General features: G+C 39.2%; 1 protein-coding gene across 1 annotated transcript in view; it reads right to left on the bottom strand.

Annotated features, from left to right (window-relative positions):
• The window catches only part of CANX (calnexin), a 30,578-nt gene extending 10,816 nt beyond the window's left edge, over positions 1-19,762 (bottom strand). The window contains exons 1-8 of the mRNA XM_019716979.2: positions 19,460-19,762; positions 5,305-5,481; positions 4,947-5,020; positions 4,338-4,396; positions 3,732-3,873; positions 3,209-3,290; positions 2,528-2,720; positions 589-778 (exon numbers count right to left, since the gene is read on the bottom strand). Coding sequence (XP_019572538.2) covers positions 589-778; positions 2,528-2,720; positions 3,209-3,290; positions 3,732-3,873; positions 4,338-4,396; positions 4,947-5,020; positions 5,305-5,478 — 914 coding nt within the window. The 5' untranslated portion in view covers positions 5,479-5,481; positions 19,460-19,762. The remainder of the gene's footprint in view (positions 1-588; positions 779-2,527; positions 2,721-3,208; positions 3,291-3,731; positions 3,874-4,337; positions 4,397-4,946; positions 5,021-5,304; positions 5,482-19,459) is intronic.
• Between the last annotated feature and the right edge of the window lie 621 nt (positions 19,763-20,383).

Below are 20,383 nucleotides of genomic sequence, written 5' to 3'. Positions count from 1 at the left end.
ATTCCACCACCCAGCACAGAGCAGAGATATCTCGAATTTTGTTTAAATAGGAAGACTATTTTTCAAATTAAAATTTAAAACTTCAGGACTCTAGCTTCAATGTGAATTCACACCCTGTTTCCCCCAAAATAGGATCTAGCCGGACCATCAGCTCTAATGTGTCTTTTGGAGCAAAAAGTAATATAAGACCCGGTATTATATTGTATTATAATTATAAGACCGGGTCTTATATTACTTTTTGCTCCAAAAGACACATTAGAGCTGATGGTCCGGGTAGGTCTTTTTTTTGGGGAAACACGGTAGAAGCACTGGAAAGGCCAGGCCAAGAGACCCAAGGTTTTGCCACAAACCAACCGTGTCAGCCACAAGCAAACTCTTATCAATTTCAGCATTTTGTTGACTGCAAAATGTGGAGGCAATCCAGGTGATCAATATGGCCCCCTTTCAGCTACAGTGGTCTATAGTTTTCCTACCATTTATTTAGACTGACTGCATCACAGATTACTGAAATTATCAGATCTCAATCAACATTCAGCTGTTCAAGCCATATGGAATACACAAAATGCTCTGCTGTACTCAAAGACTCACCAGTCATCTGGTTTGACAGCATCAGGATCTGGTATTTTTGGTCTTTCATCCCAATCTTCGGGCTTCCGGTCTTCTGGGTCTTCAATTTCACGTGAAGGATTTACAGGAGGAGTCATGTCATTTAGTAGATTTCCACTGTTCACAAGAGACTGGTCCACTAATATTTCAAAGCTATTATCTGGATTCAAGACTGAAAAACAATTAAATACAATTTTAAAGAGTTAACTAACCACTTATTCCAAGCTCTCCTTACCACAAGTTACCACAAAACAAAAGACTATTTTTCTAACAGAAGCGGAAGGAAGCACAGAGTAAAGACCTCAGGCAACAGAATCAGAACAGGGTCTTGGGGCCTTCGGCCAGTTAATCCTCTTTTCCTTATCTGTAAATCCTACAAGCTCAGATCTTTAGGAATTAAAACAGATAAAATTTAAAACACTAAGACTTCATTTAAGGACATAAAAAACATCCAAAAACCCAAAGGTACATAAACTAATGTAATACTGGCCTGACACAAATGGTTATACACCAGTCAATAGGCAAATAAATTTATAATTATAATCATCCCAGTAGAAAAGGTCCATTTCCTCACTTTTTGAGTTGCCACCAAAATTTCAAATCACACGAACCTTTTTATTTATTAAACCACATGTCTACGTATGGTTGTACTTTTGGAGTCCAATGGAGAATGAAAAAACACAATTTTAAATCCATAAAGGCATCTTAAGTGTGACTTAGGCTAAAGTCTGGATCCCACACCTAAATGTCTCATTGGCAACTGACTGGGTCACAGCACTTCTAAATACCATATTTACCCGAAAACAAGACCTAGCCAGACAATCAGCTCTAATTCGTCTTTTGGAGCAAAAATTAATATAAGACCTGGTATATCATATCATATATCATATAAGACCCAGTCTTATATTATAGTAAAATAAAAACGGGTCTTATATTAATTTTTGCTCCAAAAGACACATTAGAGCTGATTGTCCTGCTAGGTCTTATTTTCGGGGAAACATGGTACTATAGAAGACAACAGAATACTATGCCATTGCTCTCAATGGTGATGAAGGTAGCAGTGTTATCAATATGTATTCTCACATTTGTAAAGTTAAGAGAGCAAGTGAAATATAGGATGTTTAACTTTCAATGAAAAATTACATGTGTTTATACATGTACACGTGTTTATTCACAACTGGCTAAACACATATCACAATGTTAGTATTTCAGATAATTCTGAATGTCTTTATATTTATTTCTATCTTCTGAATTTGTATATTGAATATGTATTACTTTGTTACATAAAGAAAAAAGGTCAAATATATGGTGATGGAAGGAGAACTGACTCTGGGTGGTGAACACACAATGGGATTTATAGATGATGTAATACAGAATTGTACACCTGAAATCTATGTAATTTCACTAACAATTGTCACCGCAATAAATTTAAAAAAAAGAAAAAAGGTTATTTTATTCTTTCAGAGGCATGTCTCTATGTGATCTCAAACCAGCAGAAAAAGCTTCATTAAAATAAAAAAAATCCATTTCAATGTCCAAATGATTAAACTCAACTGTCCAGGTGTTGGAGCATCCAAGCAAAGTTCAACTAAAAGGTAATTTGAAAATACTGCATATATTTCTACTGTATGTCCTGTGACTTAACATTTTATCAACAAGAAAATAAACAAAGTGTAGAAATGAGGGCATCAGTGAAGAAGCTCTTTATGGAACATAAAATTGCTTCAAACCCCAATTCTCAATTCAAACTGGAAGAGAAACTTTTTTTCGTGCTGAGAAATGAAGCTCATTTCACCACTAAGATACTAAGTCAATAGAGACTCTGATTTGCAGGCTTGATTGAGTCTTCTCCAGGAGTGCAATCTAAGCGAATGATAAACCTGTAGGGCCATAAAACCCCCAAATTAAAGGTTTTCCTTACTTAATGTATAAAGATGTGTTTTCTTATCAGTAAAATAGGTCTTCAGATCTGCATCTGGCCTCTTAGCGTGCTTTTCTTCATAAATGCCTGTTTTGGGGTTTTTGTGGCGGAAGATGAAGTGCAATTTATAGTCCTCTCCACATTTATCTGGACCAAACATGATCGTGTAAGGGGTCTTGTCATGGAACTCGTCCTTCAGAAATAAAAATGGATTATTTTAAGTAAATCAAAGTGTTCAAATAACTTTTCAAAAGTGTGTTACGTCCTTTTATAAAATCCCAAATAAATTAGTATCACATTACAGGGAAAGCTGGTTTGTTTATGAGGTTCATCTAAATACCAGTGAAAAGGAATAACCAGCAATTACCAGGAAATTTTACATGAGAAAAATAATGCATATATATCTAGATAGTTACTGCTTCTTTCATAAAACAAAGAAATACGTTTGCTACAACTAACAATTACACAGAACAGAAACCAGGGATAAGACAGAACAGCTCTGAAATTCACATTTCAAATTAAAAGCACAGAAATGTCAGTCATTATTCCCTACCATCTAAAATATTTCAACAACAGAAGAGGCCTTTATTTTCACAGGTCTTACAAAATTTTCTTTCCGTTTCTCTAAGACTCTTAAAAGGTAATTGTGGATGGCCACATAAAGAAATAGGAAGTACCCACCAGGTTGAGTTCTGGGGTTTTGGAAAGCAGTTTCACATACGCACCACCACATTCTATTCCATTTTGGAAATTAACCTCATACCTAATTTCAGAGAGAAAAGCAGAAAACCATATGGCACTTTGAAAGATCAAACTTCTTATTGATTTCCCCTTTCCCCATCTTGGTCACAGGTTTTATCAAAGGTCGTATATTTATCCTCAAGAAAGATTCCATATTCTGTTACTTTTGAATGGCTTCCCAATCCCCTCCCCCTACACACACAAAATAAGTAAAATAAAATGAAAGCTTAATGCAGATTTCCAGCAAGTATTTTTTGCGAAGTCCAGAAGTTCATTTGCTATCAAGAGGAAGACTATGCAGTTTCTTTCAAAATAATTTATTGGGTAGGAAAAAGTATTAGATTACAGGATGCTTAAATACACTAAAAAATCCGTATTGTAACACAATAATTCTCATAGTTTGATAATGACTTCTGAGATCACCCTTCCTAGAAAGCTTCTATAGAAGACGTGCTTCACTTACTGAACAATAAGAGGCTTGGTATCAAAGAGGAAGGGCTTGTTCAGTTTAGCGGAGATGGCATGATGCTTGGCCCGAGACATCAGTACAAGTCCTTTATCACCTGGAAGCTTTGTGTCCTTCATTTCATCTACCTCCCATTTTCCTACAAAATATACACAAAAAGGTCCACTCCTGAACTATACCTTGAAGGATGTTTAAATGGTAACAAACAAAACTCCAAGTTGTGCAAGCATATCATACTGGCATATTTTAATATATTCCATGTACCTATGGGAGCTGGCCTAGTAATATTAAACACACATATATTTGACAAATATTAGGATATGGTTTTTAAAAACCTGTAGCATATTTATTTTACTAATGCCTAGAAAAGACCTTCCACTTCCAACATACAACAGCACAGCTGATAAATTACATGTCTATTTTATGGCCTGAGAGAGACAGGTCTAACCCTATAAAACATAATGGAACACATAAAGACAGCAAAACTTCTAAGGAAAAATCTTAAAATGTATATATACTCCTTTTAAACTAGTCTTAAGCGATACCATGGAAACACTTCAAACCTCAATGTGTTATTATATTTAAATCAAATTTAAATCTCACCGTCATATTTGGCAATTTCATCATCAGTGTCATCTTTCTTGGCTTTGGATAAAACCCACCTATAATTAAGACAAACCCCAACATTAAGATCCAAATGACAGTTGACCTGTGAAAAGCAATGTAAATACTAATAAAAGCAATTAAATACTATTTAGGAAAAACTATTATTTTCCTTAAAAAACACACACAAAAAACCTAAAAAAAAACAACAAAAAAATAAATACTAAAAAAAAGGAAATACTATTCAGCTCTTCCTTGCCTATTTAACCACTCTACTTTCAACTTTTAAATCTGCCATATTTAAGTAGCGATATTGTACTCAATTCACAAACTGGTAAGAAGTACCAAACCCATGAAAAAATTCCACCATTTTTTAAGGCTCAAGAGAAAAAAATTTTTCTCAAAAAACAAAACGTACGGTGAAGAGGAGGGAGAATGAGAGTGAGAACCACCTCTTTAAAAGATGACTTTCCCAAACAGGCATCAACAGGGGACACAAAAATTAGACATTTCACTATGTAAGATGCTATACTTAAAGAAATCTAGTATTCCACCTTATTTACATGATGTTTGCCTCTAAGATTTTTTTCCCCCGTAAGAGACACTTACCCCGACAGAGTTCCTCTGTCAAAGGAATCAGCAAAATACACTTCCCCTGTTGGAATGGGAGCTTTGTAGGTGACCTGTGTTAAATGTAAAAATGAATTGAGAATTGACATTTTCAACAACATTCCTTTCTTAGTAGGATTTATTCTCTTGGTTTGCTTCCCATTATCACAAAACTTTCATAGCTGGTCCTTGAATTCAATCCATATAATTTATCTTTGGCAAGATGTAACAAAGGCTGCCAGAGAGATCAGTAAGTATTTTAGCAGATTTGCTCTCCCTCTGAAAAGGATGCAAATGTATCTTCACCCTCTGATTCTCTCAAGAAGTAAGGCAAATAGATTCAAAGACCACGTCAAACCTTGGGAGATGGAGGAGTGCTGGTCTCTGCTTTCGGTTTCGAGTCTTCTACCTCTTCAATGACATCATCAAGGTCATCCTCAATATCAATCACATCGTCGTCATGTCCCTCGTGAGCCTGAATGACAGCACTTCCAAGGACCAAGAACATACACAGCAACCACTTCCCTTCCATGATCTACATAGAAAAAGAGTAAAGAAAGTCAAATGTATCACCTCCTTTTAAAAATTGTGTGAAGACCACGAACCCCTCTCTTATTTTAAATTAAGGCTTTCAAATTAGAGCTAAAAGGAATTTTATTGGGAATATTTCATTTTATAGATAAAGAAAGCCCAGAGAGATTCAGGCGTTTTCCTAAAATAAGTTAGTCAAAAGATTCAATTTCAAGAAAATTTCAAAAGAAAACTCAAACAATTGTCCTCACAGAATATGTTAGCTACACAGATCTAGAATGTTCAAATACAATTTCAAACTAACCTCTTGCATTTGTAAAAAGCCTGACAATGGGCAAAAGCCCCTTTCATGTATTAATTTATAATGAGCACTGATTAAAACATTACAATGAAATTAGACACTAGCCTCACATTACTTAACACAGATACTGCTGCTGTTGTGCAAAGATCAAGTGTAGATATAGTTTTAAATGAGTGTTTTAAGACTCAACAACAAAAAATATTAAACCAAGGACCAGCTACTTTTCTCTCTTATTTTCTAAACACTTAAGTGCCTTTAGTATTGTTGTTAGACTCTCATGGGTGGTTGGGGGTCCTCTTTCCAAGGACCACAGGAACTGAGCCACATGGATGCACAAAACATGGTAGTATGTAGTACAGAATTCCAACTCTGTATGATGAAGAGTTCTGGAAATGGAGGTGACAGGTACACACTAATGTGAGTGTACTTAATGCCACTGAACTATACACTTAGATGGCAAATCATATGATACGTGTGTTCACCACAGTTTTAAAAAAGGGCTTAATTTTTTTGGTCTCTTGTTTACAATGGAGACCTTTGTTTCTCAGGCAAAAACAAAGAAAAACAGAAAAAACTGAAGTCGGAGCTCGTTCATCAACTTCAATGGCCCCAATTCACAACCATGGCTGCCATCTGACCAACTACGTGTATAGGAAAAGTGTAAACAGTTATTCTAATGCTGAATTCAATGCCTAACTCCTTGTAAACCCTAACCCTTTAAAGTGAGTAACTCAGCACACAGAACTAGACTTCCGTGTATCATTTGGTGTATCTAGCATCTTAGGACTGTGTTCACAAAAATGGAAGAAGGTCAAGTTCGCTAGATTTCTAAATGTTTAGAACTCAATAAAACAAAAGTGCTCAATAAAACCAACCTTTCTGGGAACTGGTATTTTTTAGAAGAAACGCTCTATGTCAACATTCTGCTATGGTTTCTTACATATGTGCAAAATACCAGCAATCTTTTATTCACTGGAAAGACTCCTATTGTCTGCCGTCAAAATAATATACTTGGCGTAGCAATATGGCTTTGTTTATTTACAACTACAAGAGGTTCTCTAAAGCCACACAGGCTGATTCAACACTTTTATCTAAATCAACTCTACACAACTCCCAAGTTCTCTCTCTCACAGAAGCCATGCTGTAAATGGTGGTTGGATTCCCAGGGATAAGCTACAAACTAAATTAGCCCAAAACATAGCTAAAACAACATATGGTTACAACTTTTTAAAAGTAAAACAAAATGTGGTCAAACCAGCAGTAATTAAGTAAAGCACAAAACCACAGGATTAATTAGGGCCAAGTATTGGTGCTGGAAGACTTGCACAAGGAAAAGCTAGTCAGGGAGATGGTCCAGTCAGCTATACTTACCTTTAAAAAGGACAGGACTGATTGTTTTCTCAATAATTTTTAATTTGCTGATATACTGGTGTCATGGACTGAATCACGTTGCCCTAATTCATATGTTGAAGCCCTAACTCCCAATGTGACTATACAGTAGTACCTCGGTTTTCCAACGTCTCCGTTGATGAACATTTCGGTTTACGAACGCCGTAAATTTTATGGATCTATGGTATCATTAGATAGTAAAATTCATGCTAAATTTGCAGTTTTAGGGGTTGATTTTAAAGGTCTGGAACGGATTAATCCATTTTGCATTACTTTCTATGGGGAAACCGTGCCTCGGTTTTCGAACATTTCAGAACTTGGGCTTCCGGAATGGATTACGTTAGAAAACCAAGTACCTCTGTATTTGGAGGTAGGACCTTCAAGGAAGTAATTAAGTTCAAAGAGATCCTAAGGGTGGGACCCTACTCCAGGAGGACTGGAGTCCACATAAGAGTGCTTGCAGAGGAAAGTCCGGTGACGACACAGAGATGGCAGCTCTCTGCTAGGCAAAGACAAAGTATTCACCAGAAAAGGACCCTGCTGACACCTTGATCTTGGACTTCAGCCACCAGATCTGTGAGCAAATAAGTCTCTAGTGTTTAAATCTCTATTGTTAAGTCTGATATTCTGTTATGGGAGCCAGAGCAGACTAATACAACTGTCCTTAGGTTTTTAAGCATAATGCTGTAAGACAGGCAGCAGTGTCACCTGGGGGCTTGTTAAAGCAGGCTGCTGGGCCTTACCCCGAGCCCGTCTGGGCTGGGCCCAAGGCCCAGATTTCACCTCCTAACAAGTTCCATGGGATGCTGAGGCTGCTGGCTCAGAAACACACTTTGAGAACTAGTGATCGAGGTTTATGAACAGTCCATTTGCACTTTGTGTTCCAGTTTATAAAGCACTTTCACACACACTGCTTCATGTAAGACTCCCATGAGGTATTACTCTCATTTTGTTTTTACACATTAAGAACTAAGACGTAGTGAAATTCGAATAACCTACTGATTAGCACAACTAATAAGTGAGTCAAAGACTCCAAATCCTGTATTTCTATTACTAGACCCAATGTCACTATGTAGCTGAATAATGAGGGGTGTGACAGAGGACAGGAAGACCAGTCAGGCAGAGCTGGAATAGGGGGTGTTCAGGGGAGGTAACGAGAGGGAGGGTGTGACTGCACAGCACCAAGGAACCTGGGAGCGAGGACGCATCCCCACAGGGGGAAGCAGAATGACCCCATTAGAAAGGAAAAGTTTTCAGGTCGCAGCGGCTACAGGCCAGTCAGGAACAGACAGAAAGCCGCAGCAAACCAGAAGTGTACTTCTCTCCCACCACCATTTCCCCTACACCCTGAGTTGCAGACCTACTCTTTTAGGTAAGAGAAGTAAGCGCACAGCTACTCACCCATTATTTTCACAATATTCAGAGGGTTGTTAAAGCTATGAGGAACAACTATTGCCAAACCGTGACAAATTGGTTCTCACAGCTGCGCACTTACAAGCCTCAGCCACTGCTGGCTTTACCTATGATGTTTTAACAACTGTAATTTGCCAATACTCCCAAGAAAATGCGACAATAAACAGGTGTAGTTCCAAGAGCCACTATTAAGCCATCTTAAATGTTCCAAGTGTTGTTAGAGACCTGTCCACACTTACAATTGAAGACTGTATTTTAAGGTGATCTTAATTTAATACTCTGCTTTGCTACGGAAAATCTGACATTATCAGGAAACAAAATCTTCCCTCATTTCAGTACTACCCATACTCCTTGTATCAAATGGAGTCCTTTTAAAAGGTATATATTTTTACATATTTAATATAAATTAAAAATTAATATAAACACATACCTACTGGGTAGGTATATATAAAAAGGATACTGCACTATTATGCTCATTAGAAGAACACACAGGAGAACATTTAGCTGATTTGGGTTTGACAACAAGTTCTTAACACATCAAAAGCAAGACACATGGGGAAAAAAATCAGTAAGTTGGACTTTATTAAAATTTAAAACCTCAACTCTGAAAAACATGTAAGAGAATTAAAAGACAAATCTGACCCAGAGAAAAAATTTGCAAAATGCCTATTTGATAAAATACGTATCTGATCAGACTGATTTCCAAAATATACAAAGAACTCAAACAACAAGAAAAACCACCCAATTAAAAAATGGACAAAAGATCTGAACAGACACGTTATAAAAGAAGATGTTCAGATGGGAAATAAGCGTATTAAAAGATGCCCCACGTCATTTGCCATTACATAACTGCAAATTAAAATGAGATAACACCATACATCTATTAGTATGGCTAAGATTAAAAACAAAAAGCTGGCAAGAATGTGAAGCAACAGAAACTCACTGCTGGTGAAAATGCACAATGGTGCAGCCACACTTCGTAAGATAGTTGGGTAATTTCTTATGAAGCTAAACACAGTCTTACCATAATATCCAGCAATTGTGCTCCTAGATACTTACCCAACTGATCTGAAACCTTACAAATGCACAAAAACCTGCACTCAAATGTTTATAGCTGCTTTATCCATAATCACACCAAACTTGAAGAAACCAAAACGTTCCTCAGTAGGTGAATGAATAAACAAATTGTAAGACACCCACACAATGGAATACTGGTTCAGCAATTAAAAGAAATGAGCTATCAGGCCACAAAAAGACTTAGATGAATCTTAAACGCATACTGGTAAGTGAAAGAACCCCGTCTGAAAAGGCAACATGCTATATAATTCCAATTACATGGCATTCTGAAAAAGGCAAACTCTAGATATAGTAAAAGGATCAGTGGTTGCCAGAGGATCGGGCAGGGGTCAGGTTGATAAGCACAGTGAAACTAATCTGTACGATGCTATAATTATGGATACATGACACTATGCATTTGTCAAAACCCATAAAACTTTACAGCACAAAGAGGGAATCTTAATGTATGAAAAAATTTAAAAATCATCTAGGAGTTCGAGTGATCCAAGGACAGTATGCAGGATGTGACAAAACAATCGAACTGTATTACAGATATATGAAACAACTTCACTTAAGGTGAAGGGAAAAGATGCTGAGCAAAGTCACTTTGGAAGTGAGTACAATCTGTAAAACCAGACCATACGATAGCACTTTTCTTAGCTGATAGTTGTTTCACGTTGAGTGTGAAGGTTAACAATCCCAATGCTGAGATACATGTATATTGGAATGGAATTATTAAGTAAAGAAATGGTGGAAGCCATTTTCATGTTGGATGTGGGAATTTACAGATAAGCAAGAGAAAGAGGCCAGGGTAATCCACACGGTAATGGGCAAGAGCTGGAGACATCAGAATGAAATCATGTTTTGCTTAATACAGAGGGTTACATACAGAAATACTTATAGATATGTGCATATATACCAGTTAGTTTACACACATGTATTTCCTTGTCCTGTCAGCTGAGAGGGCCTAGAAGAAACTACACCCCAGTAGCAATAAATACACCTGGTACTGGGATATTGGTTTCTAATCATCTCCAATAAAAGGAAACGGGGCTCCTTGGAGAAACACCGGATTCTAGAATCAGGGCAGAAAATATACAACATGAGCCTGACGTATCTTGTAGCGCCAGAAAGGAAAGAACGTTCAAAAAAGATAAAACAAAAGGCCCACAATTATGGGGACTGTGTCACTGAACATAAGGACTCCGAACGGCCAAAGTGGGAACAGTACGAGCATTTAGTATTAGATCATGCCAAAGTATAAAATAAATGCCCATAAACTACACTGATAGGTATGACTAGGTAAATAAATAAATGGGAGAGAAGATAAATTTCCTGTGCAGAAATATTCCAAGTAATGTCTGTAGCTACTCCATTCTCAAGGCATTGGCGCCTAACACCCCACTCCTTCAGTGTGGGCTGCACATACTGACTTCTGTCCAGAGGCCAGACAGATGGGAAGGGGGAGAAACAAACTTTACAGAAAAACCTGGCAAACACACCTTAGCCAGGTGATCAAGGTCAACATCAACAGTGACAGGTCATGTTGATAGTATGTGCCCTTGATACAATGTGATGAAAACAGTACTTTAACCTCTGTGGTCTTCCTCCCCAAAATCCATATCCCTAGTCTAATCATGAGAAAACATCAAACAAATCCCAATAGAGGGACACTCTACAAAATAACCTGACCAGTAGTCCTCAAAAATGTCAAAGTCATCAAAAACAAGGAAAGCCTGAAAATCTGTACCAGCCAAGAGGAGCCTAAGGAGACATACTGTAATGTGGATCCGGGAACAGAAAAAGGACAGTGGGTAAAAACAAAGGGCATCTGAATTAAATATGGACTTTAGTTAGTAATTAGGTATCAATATTGGTTCATTAACTGTAATAAATGTACTTTCCTAATATAAGTTGTTAACAAGGGAAACTGGGTGTGGGTTATATGGGAATCCTCTGTACTATTTCCGTAATTTTTCTGTATATTTAAAACTGTTCTAAAAATTAGTTTATAAAAAAAGAAAAAAAAGGATATTCTACTATTATGCCTCAAATGGTTGATCTTCCCACTCCTCCCCAAAAATCCTTGGGCTGAAATGTGCGCGTACTGTTGGAACCTAGTCTAACTCTCCTTTTGTGAGAGGAAGCTGAGGTCCAGAAATTAACTTGCCAAAAATCAGATACTGGCAGAATCTGGATCCAAAGCCAAGGTTCCTATCTCCCAATACAGTGCACCCTACCTGGTCTGGTAATTCTATACTGTTTTTGTCTTAAAGACACAAAATGATTTTCCACGTATTTTAAGGTGTAAGAGGATTTCGTAGGGTTTTGTCACTTTTTAAGTCTTCATTTGTCTTCACATTTACACAATCCTAAACAGAAGGCATACTTGCTTCTTTGTTACCCACTGTTTCTAAGATTATCAAGAGGAAATATGTAACAAGTGGCTCAACAGTAAATGTTTTTAAAAAACAAACACACCGTCCTGTCAACTTCCCCCAAACTACAGATCAGGTGGTCCCTAGATTAGGAATGCTCAAGCATACAAGTGAATCAAGATATTACCTTTAAACCAAGTCACGCTGTCCTGTACTGAGAAACATTTACCGCATCTCCTATATTCCCTTCTACTTCCCAGTCCCTGCTCATTAAGATGCATTAGCTCCTCTAGGGCAAGGGTTCTTGCATTCCTGAGTGACATTATAGCAGTTCCCCCCCCAACTGTTATTTGCTGCTTGAAAGCAATTATTTTCTTGAAGCACTTCATTTTCTGGTTTACTTTTAGGAGCCATTTTCTCTTTCTCTCATACTTTTTATAACTGCCAGATTGTTACCTTGAACTCTACAGCAGCTGGGATGCAAATGCTGGGTGGATGTGTAACTCATAACTAGGTGACTCAGGGCTATCCGACTCTCACAGTGGGCCCATTTAAACTCCAGTCTTGGCCAAATCACTAATTACTGTACTATAGGCATAGGGCTCCAGGACAGCCAGCAATGAAAAATCAAAGCAAGCACGCAGTAGAGACACACAGATGTCAAATTATAATCCTGTACCCCTGAAAATTCTGTTATTAACCAATGATACCTTAATACATTCAATTAAAAACTAATGATATTTGAATAAAATATGGACATTCGTTAATAATGTTTCAATACTGGTTCATTAATTCTAAGAAATGGATCATAATGTGGGATGTTACCAGAGAAAACTGGATGTGGAATATTTGGGACTTCTGTGTGCTATCACAATTTTTCTGTAAATTTAAACCCTCTAAAAAAAAATTAATTAATGTGTTAAAAACCAACGACAAACCTGAAAATCTTTTAATATCTTTGAATCTACAGAAGTGGACAACTTTTCTCAAAAATATCCTTGTTATATGCAATGTGAGTTTTGTGTGGCTTTCTTATAATGATATCCCTTATGTAAGCAAAGGCTAAGTCAGTAAAACCAATACTATGGGGGCCAATGCTGTAAATGCCAAGTTCCGATTTCTGTTGATGTAGACCTTGATCTAAAAATAAAACTTACAATATTTATGTTCTAGAGAAATGAACAGATGGCTTATCCTTCAAATACTCATCCAGAAATCTCTTAACTGGGCTTTTGATAAAAGTTGGGTGGCAGAGTTCAAGACTTTTTTGGCAGTCACAGGCTTGAACTGTGGGAATTCTGTGCTACAAAGGAGTCAAAGGAGAAAATGCATCTGATGCACATCAGAGAGCCTAAAACTCACTAAATGCAAGTTTGCTGATGGAGTTCAATTCCATAAGCGCCAACTAGATAATTATTATTATTATTTTTAAAGATTTTATTGGGGGAGGGGAACAGAACTTTACTGGGGAACAGTGTGTACTTCCAGGCCTTTTTTCCAAGTCAAGTTGTTGTCTTTTCAATCCTAGTTGTGGAGGGTGCCGTTCAGCTTCAAGTTGTTGTCCTTTCAGTCTTAGTTGTGGAGGGCGCAGCTCGCCTCCAGGTCCAGTTGCCGTTGCTAGTTGCAGGGGCGCAGCCCACCATCCCTTGCGGGACTTGAACCGGCAACCTTGTGGTTGAGAGGACGCACTCCAACCAACTGAGCCATTCGGGAGCTCAGCGGCAGCTCAGCTCAAGGTGCCCTGTTCAATCTTAGTTGCAGGGGGCACTGCCCACCATCCCTTGTGGGACACAAAGAATTGAACCGGCAACCTGTGGTTGAGAGTCCACTGGCCCATGTGGGAATCGAACCGGCAGCCTTCAGAGTTAGGAGCATGGAGCTCTAACCGCCTGAGCCACCGGTCCGGCCCCGATAATAAGTATTTTTTTTAAGAACTGGTCTCTAACCTTCAGGAGCTCAATCTATACAGGCATACGAAATCTGGAAACATAAACATTTTTTTTTTACAGATTAAAGGTGACCTTGATGACAGTGTATATTTGCCCATGTTTGCAGACTTTATGAATTTACTACATTAGTTCTAAAAATCAAGTTTTTTGGGCTTTTTTTGTTAATATCAAAATACTCATTATAATCTATCTTTTATCTAATGTTAAAAAATGCACACAGGTTTGCTAGTACTACTTAAGACTCATGCTACTATTTTCCTTCTATAAACAACAATGCCAAGAGAGTGAAAATTTCAAAAATGAATTACTGACAGAAAACTACATAGAACTATGTACACACAAGGGTATGTAAAGCCTGGTGAAATCTGAGTAAGGTCTGTAGATTGTCCCAATGTCAATTTCCTGCTTTTGATATTGTACTATAGTTGTGTAAGATACTACCATTGGGGGAAGCTGGGTGATAGTCAAAATGGATTTTTGCAATCTCTTGTGGGTCTGTAATTTTTTCAAAGTTAACAGCTTTTAAAAATATATATATTATTGGATCATTGAAGACGGTTCTTTAAATTTGATCAAAGTTGTCTAGAAACCAGCTTTAAACTGACCTGGTCCTCTAAAGCACAAAACAACAGAGGAAGACTCAGAAATGTGCGCTGGATTAGAAATTTAAACTTGAAGAGGTAAAGTCTTTCTCCCTTTCTTCCAGTTGATAAGGGCTTTGCTTTTAGTAATTAAATATAATTATCTACCTATACCCAAATCAATCTCCACCTTCTGGGATCACATGGACAAGTGTACACAAAGCCAAGAACACGGGAACCAAACACATGCACATGTATAATATACACTTACAATATAAATGATTTCGGACTTGCTTCTAAATTTCCCAAGGACAGGGGAAAAAGCCCAGCACTCAAAATCGGAGGGTCAGGAGGATTCAAGAGCATCTAATCTACTCTTAATTTCAACCCACTCTTAACTCAAAAGAGTGACTTTATCTTGCGTTCTGGAGATGGAAGTTTCCTATTTTAAAACTGATGATTCAGAAAATTAGTTCCTTATACTCAAGGCAGTATGATATATATATATATATATATATATATTACATATATAATCTGTCCCATCAGAGAAACCTGGGTCCCTGACTCTCCTGCTCCTCTCTGTGGCTTTGGTCAGCTTACTGAACTTCCAAGAGTCTTCTGTCCTTATGTTACGTGCATAATAGTACTACTCACTCAAAGGCTCGCTGTGAAAACATACAAAGATAATACAAAGTCTATCAGATAGACATCAGAATCTAGTACTTTATAGGTATACCCAAGTGGTTTGTTCTTTGACGCACAGAAGTACAACCAGTGAGTACATTTTCAATTCTCATACTGGACCAAAAGGTCTAATATGCCTGCCTACTCCTCCAACATATTTCAACAAAACTGAATGATTTGGGGGGTGGCTGGTTAGCTCAGTTGGTTAGAACACGATGCTTCTAACACCAGGGTTGCCAGTTAGATCCCTGCATGGGCCAATGTGAGCCGCGCCCTCCACAACTAGACTGAAACAACTATTTGACTTGGAGCTGATGGGTCCAGGAAAAACACTTAAAGTAAATAAGTTAAAAAACAAAAAACAAAAACTGAATGATTTTGCATAACAAGAAAAACTCGCTTTCCTGCAATTACATTATATGATTTCTTCTTTAACTCTTCCTTGCAATAGTGCATATACAATCTTAACATTTGGATATGGAAATGTCCATGTTTATCGATTTCCCCCCCTGCTTTGTCACAAATTACTTTTCTTTATGAATTCTCCTAAATTTATTTTTGGTTAATAATTCTGTTCGCAGCACACATTCTAAAAAAGATAGTCCATATTAATTTACTATACACATTTAATAATGTACATGAAACTTCAATTGAACACAAAATACTCTACAGAAACAGACACATTCTGCATCAAATTTTAGCAAATTCAGACAACTATTTAGATCAACTTTAGGAATGGGCAAACACTAAAGAAATATTAAACTTGTCACCTTCAAAGGCAGAAGCTTTATCCTCAATTAAGGGTCCCTTATTGAAGGGACCTATTAAAGAAAAAAACAATTCTGTTAAAGAAAGAGATCTTTAAAACAAATGGAGGTTCAGATTATTTTTAAGTTTATTAAATAAAAGTTTTTGTATTTTATCTTTGTGTCTACTTTTGCATCTATTTTCATGAGATATTGGTCTATGGCTTTCTTTTCTTGTGAAGTCTGTCTGGCTTTGGTATCGGGGTATAATCATTGGCTTCACAGAATGAGCAGGGAAATGTTCTCCCTGTTCTTCTATTTTTTTTTTTTTTTTTTTTGGAAATTTGTGAAGGATTGGTGTTAATTCTTCCCTAAGTATTTGGTAGAATTCACCAGTGAAGCCATTTGGTTCTGGGCTTTTCTTTGTGGGACTCTGTTGGTAAATTCCAACTCTAATTCCTTCAATCTATGAGAAATTAGAAAGAGGAATAGAAGAAATGATCTAGCTAACGTTCTTGGTTTTTTTTAAAAAAGTGATTTTTTTTTTTTAAAGGAAGTATGTAACAAAAGGTGAGGAGGCAATCTTTCATGTAGGCTACCCATTCATCTTTTTAAAGTCTTTTTGGGTTTAAATATCTTAGGTTGTCTGATTTAATCCTCACAAAAATCCCAGGATGTTCTTTCATACCCATGTGACACAGGACGAATTTAAGACTAAGCACATAAGTTACACAAACTGTCCAAGGTCACAGTTAGACATACAGTATTGTTTATGAGCAGGAACTCATCGACTACTTAGGTAGTAACTTGGCATACTGGGTGAATTACTCGTTTCAGGGCCTCAATGTCTTCAACTCTAAAATGAGAATAATAACATCACTATATACTTCTTAGGGTTGTGGTATAAACAAAATGCATGTGAGGCGCTTACGAAAGTGCCCAGCTCACAGCATATGCTCAGTATCAGCAGTGAGCTCTATTACTATGGCTGCCAAGGGGTGCCATTTAAATTTTAATGGTTCTAAAGCTCTAGAGTTTTAAGGCAAATAAATTGTTCAATCTTAGACTAGAAAGGAAGCAGTTAAAAGATCTGATTCCGGTCACAGATAGACTGTTTTACTTTTACTACCCTTTTGTGCCTTCTGATTTTACCACGTGCTAGTCAAAAAACAAAAGCACTTAAAGGGGAAAAACATATATAAAGTTCCAAGTGGTCTTTATTGTAAATGCTGATCCATTTAAAAAGAGATTCGTACTATCTTTAGTTTTGAATTTTGTTTTTCAGACAACATGAGAATTGATTTTTCCATAGTACATTCTTTTTCGTTATAAACTACATAGGTTTAAGATGTGAACACTCAAAATATACTGAAGATCGTCTAAATTCTTTAGAAAACAAAATTCTCCAATTTTCACAGCTCAGTATTAAGCTTAATTTAAAAGTACATTATGTTGCAGTAAACAAAGCATTTAACCAGCACTTTCCTGACAAAGTTCAACAGCAAGCTACACATAGTTTACAACTCTGTTTAGGCACTTTTAGTATTTCCTGGGAATTGTTCTGAGCTGCCAGTTGTTTGCACAGTTCATTACACTATTCAAAGTAATTTCATGTTCGTCATCCTAGCTGTCCCTCCCAATAGCCCCCTAATGGTAAGGTAGACAGAAGACTTCTCATTTCCATTTTAAAGATGTTTAACCAAAGTATTTCATAAGCTAGTTACCCATGCTGGGCCTGGAATGCAAGTCTCTTGAGCCTGCACTGATGCTTACCAACTGTCACTTCATCCCTTTAAGCTATTTGTGGGGCATAGTGAACTCTGTAACAAAAAGGATGCAATAGCCTGATTGCCAAAACTGCAGCAACAACTTGTCAAAACGTTTACCCTTTGTGGTCCTTGAAGATAATGTGCTAGTTGACACTGTTGAGTTAAGATAAGATAGTAAGATGTAGAGGGATGCTGACACCCATTTTCAAATATGTCAGAAAATGTTTGCTGCAGGACACATTCACTCCCATGCAGTTCACCCTAGCCTTCTTATGATCGTTACCCGGCTTGTTTGCTTGTGCACCGGGGTTGGAGCGCAGAACTCCCACCGTTCTCTACCTCTGTTCTAAGTATAATTATAATGTATGTACAACATGGCAGTGATTCTATTCATGACCCTCAGACACTGCTGGAAAAAGACTAAGCTACAGAACCGTTTTAAATATCAACACAATTCTTCCCTTAAAAAAAAAACCTTTTACTTATTAAAAATATCAAGCAAAATGTTCCATTTCCTAAATGAGACTTAACTGTGGCTCACCTTTGTCCTCCTCAGCTTTTAATATTCAGCTCAGTTTAACTTCCCTCAACCAGCATTCAGTGTCATGCTCAGCAGTTGATCCACTAGGTCCAGTTTTTTCCTCTCGTTGCCATAAATATGACTGCAGGCCATGGGAAACGGGACTTAACCAACTTTAAGAGTAGGATGTCTGTCAGTGTGGAGGACCAACAGCATCAGACTATAATTTATTGCAGAAATTTGTTGTGTAGTTAATATGTATCAGATATCTTTGCCCTATTTTATACACACCTTAATTTAATTCTAGTAACTCCAACAGGTATTATTATACCAATCACTTGGGGAGAAACGTGGTACAAAAGGTAAGTAAATTGCCCAAGTTCACACAGCAAAAAATGGCTGATGAAGGCCATGAAACAGGGCCTTAACCTTAATACGCAAACTGCCTAGCCCTCAACTATAATCCCAATGTGATCATAAAATTAACTGTATGACCTTGGGCCAGTCATTTCATGGCTTTGGGCCTGCCTGTTCCTCCACTATCAAACGACCTGCCACAGTGAGCTTTTGGGTGCTTCCCTGCTTTTAATGTCCGGTGAATTTGCGACTGGGTTTCACCCCACCCCGGAACAGGTGAAAATGTTAAAACAAGTTTTTCAACCACTGCGTGTTCTAGCACATTCTCTTCAGGGTGCTAGGATCCAGTCTTCGCCCTGCGGTTTTATTTTCAAATATTGAACCTGTAACACTAGTCCTAAATATTGTCTCTCGGTCCGATATCACCTTTCCCACTACTAAGGGTAGTGACTAAGCCCGATCCCACTCCAGATCTATACCCGGTTACTCCAGCCCACCTCGAGGCTTCTCAGGCAGTCAGCAAAAGGCCTGAGAGAGCCCTGCAAGCAAAGCCATAGAAAGAAGCTGGCTTTCGCTGAGGTCGAGGGAGGCTTCAGGGCACCTGCCACGCCTCCCAACCCCAGCGGCGCGGCCTGCGACTGGCTCCCCAACCAAGGCGTCCCAGGTTCAGGCTCGCCCCTCACGGCCGGAGCCGAGCGTCGGCCCGGGCCTGAGCCCTCGAAACCCAGCCCGACCCCTCGGCCCCGGCCACGCCCGACCCCTCGGCGGCCGCGGGGCCGCGCACCAAGGCCCCCGGGGTCCTCACAGGCCCAAAGACACCCGTAGGCCTCCAGTCTCACCTCGAGCCTCCCCGAGACCGCCGGCGGCGCCCGCACCTCCTCCTGCCCGCACACCTGGCCCCACGCTGCAGGAGAGACAGCAGCAGAGGCGGCACGACCGTCACGTGCCGCAGAACCGAGAGGCCTAGGCTGCCGCTGCACCTCGCCAGCGAGCACCCCCGCACGAAACCCGGCCCCACGTCCTCCCCTCGCTCCTGAGTAGCTACGGCTAGTGCCAAGTTCCGCCCCCACCGCGCCAGCTCCGGAATGCGGTTGGTCAGTGTGGCCATCGCTCTAATCACCTTCCCATACGCCCCCTAGGGCTATTCTTCGTGGAGTGTGGGGGTTGGCTGGGAGTGAGGCAGGAAGTGGCTGTTGGTTGGGCGGGAGGGGAAGGGGCGGGCCACGGCCGATTGGGCACCGCGGGCGCGCGCCCTGGGGCGGGGCCGGCCGGGCAGGCGTTCTCGCGCCCCGTTGCCCTGGTGTCTTAATGGGCAGACAGCCGGCGTTTCATCCCACCCCTGTAGTTTCGACCCCTCGGTTCCTGGATCCGGACCTGGATACGGGCATGCCGTTCCCTTCGCTGTGGGGGCAAATGGCAAGCGGCTGGAGGAGTGGGCGGCCTGGCGGATCATCGGGAAGGGCCATTACCCCTTGTAGCGAGTGCGAGGCCCAGACAGGGTGCAGGCGGAACCCGCACCGGCTCCTTCGGCGCGGCCTGCAGTTGCCTGCACAGCGCTGTGTAACCACGCGTCACCGTTCCTGCAGAGTCATCGCTCTGGGCCTAGCAGAGTGCGGCCTCCACTTTACCCATGGAAAACTAGAGTCCAGAAAGCTTTAATCCAAGGTTTTTTCAACTTTCAATTTGTGATGTTTCCTGAAGTACAATTAGACATAAGGTCACAGACACATGGCAGGATTGAGAGAAAAGGATGGTGCAATGGT

The sequence above is a fragment of the Rhinolophus sinicus genome, linkage group LG10 (assembly GCF_036562045.2).
Source record: "Rhinolophus sinicus isolate RSC01 linkage group LG10, ASM3656204v1, whole genome shotgun sequence".
NCBI lineage: Eukaryota > Metazoa > Chordata > Mammalia > Chiroptera > Rhinolophidae > Rhinolophus > Rhinolophus sinicus.
Note: the sequence above shows the minus strand (reverse complement) of the source record. Positions and strands in the feature narration are given on the sequence as shown.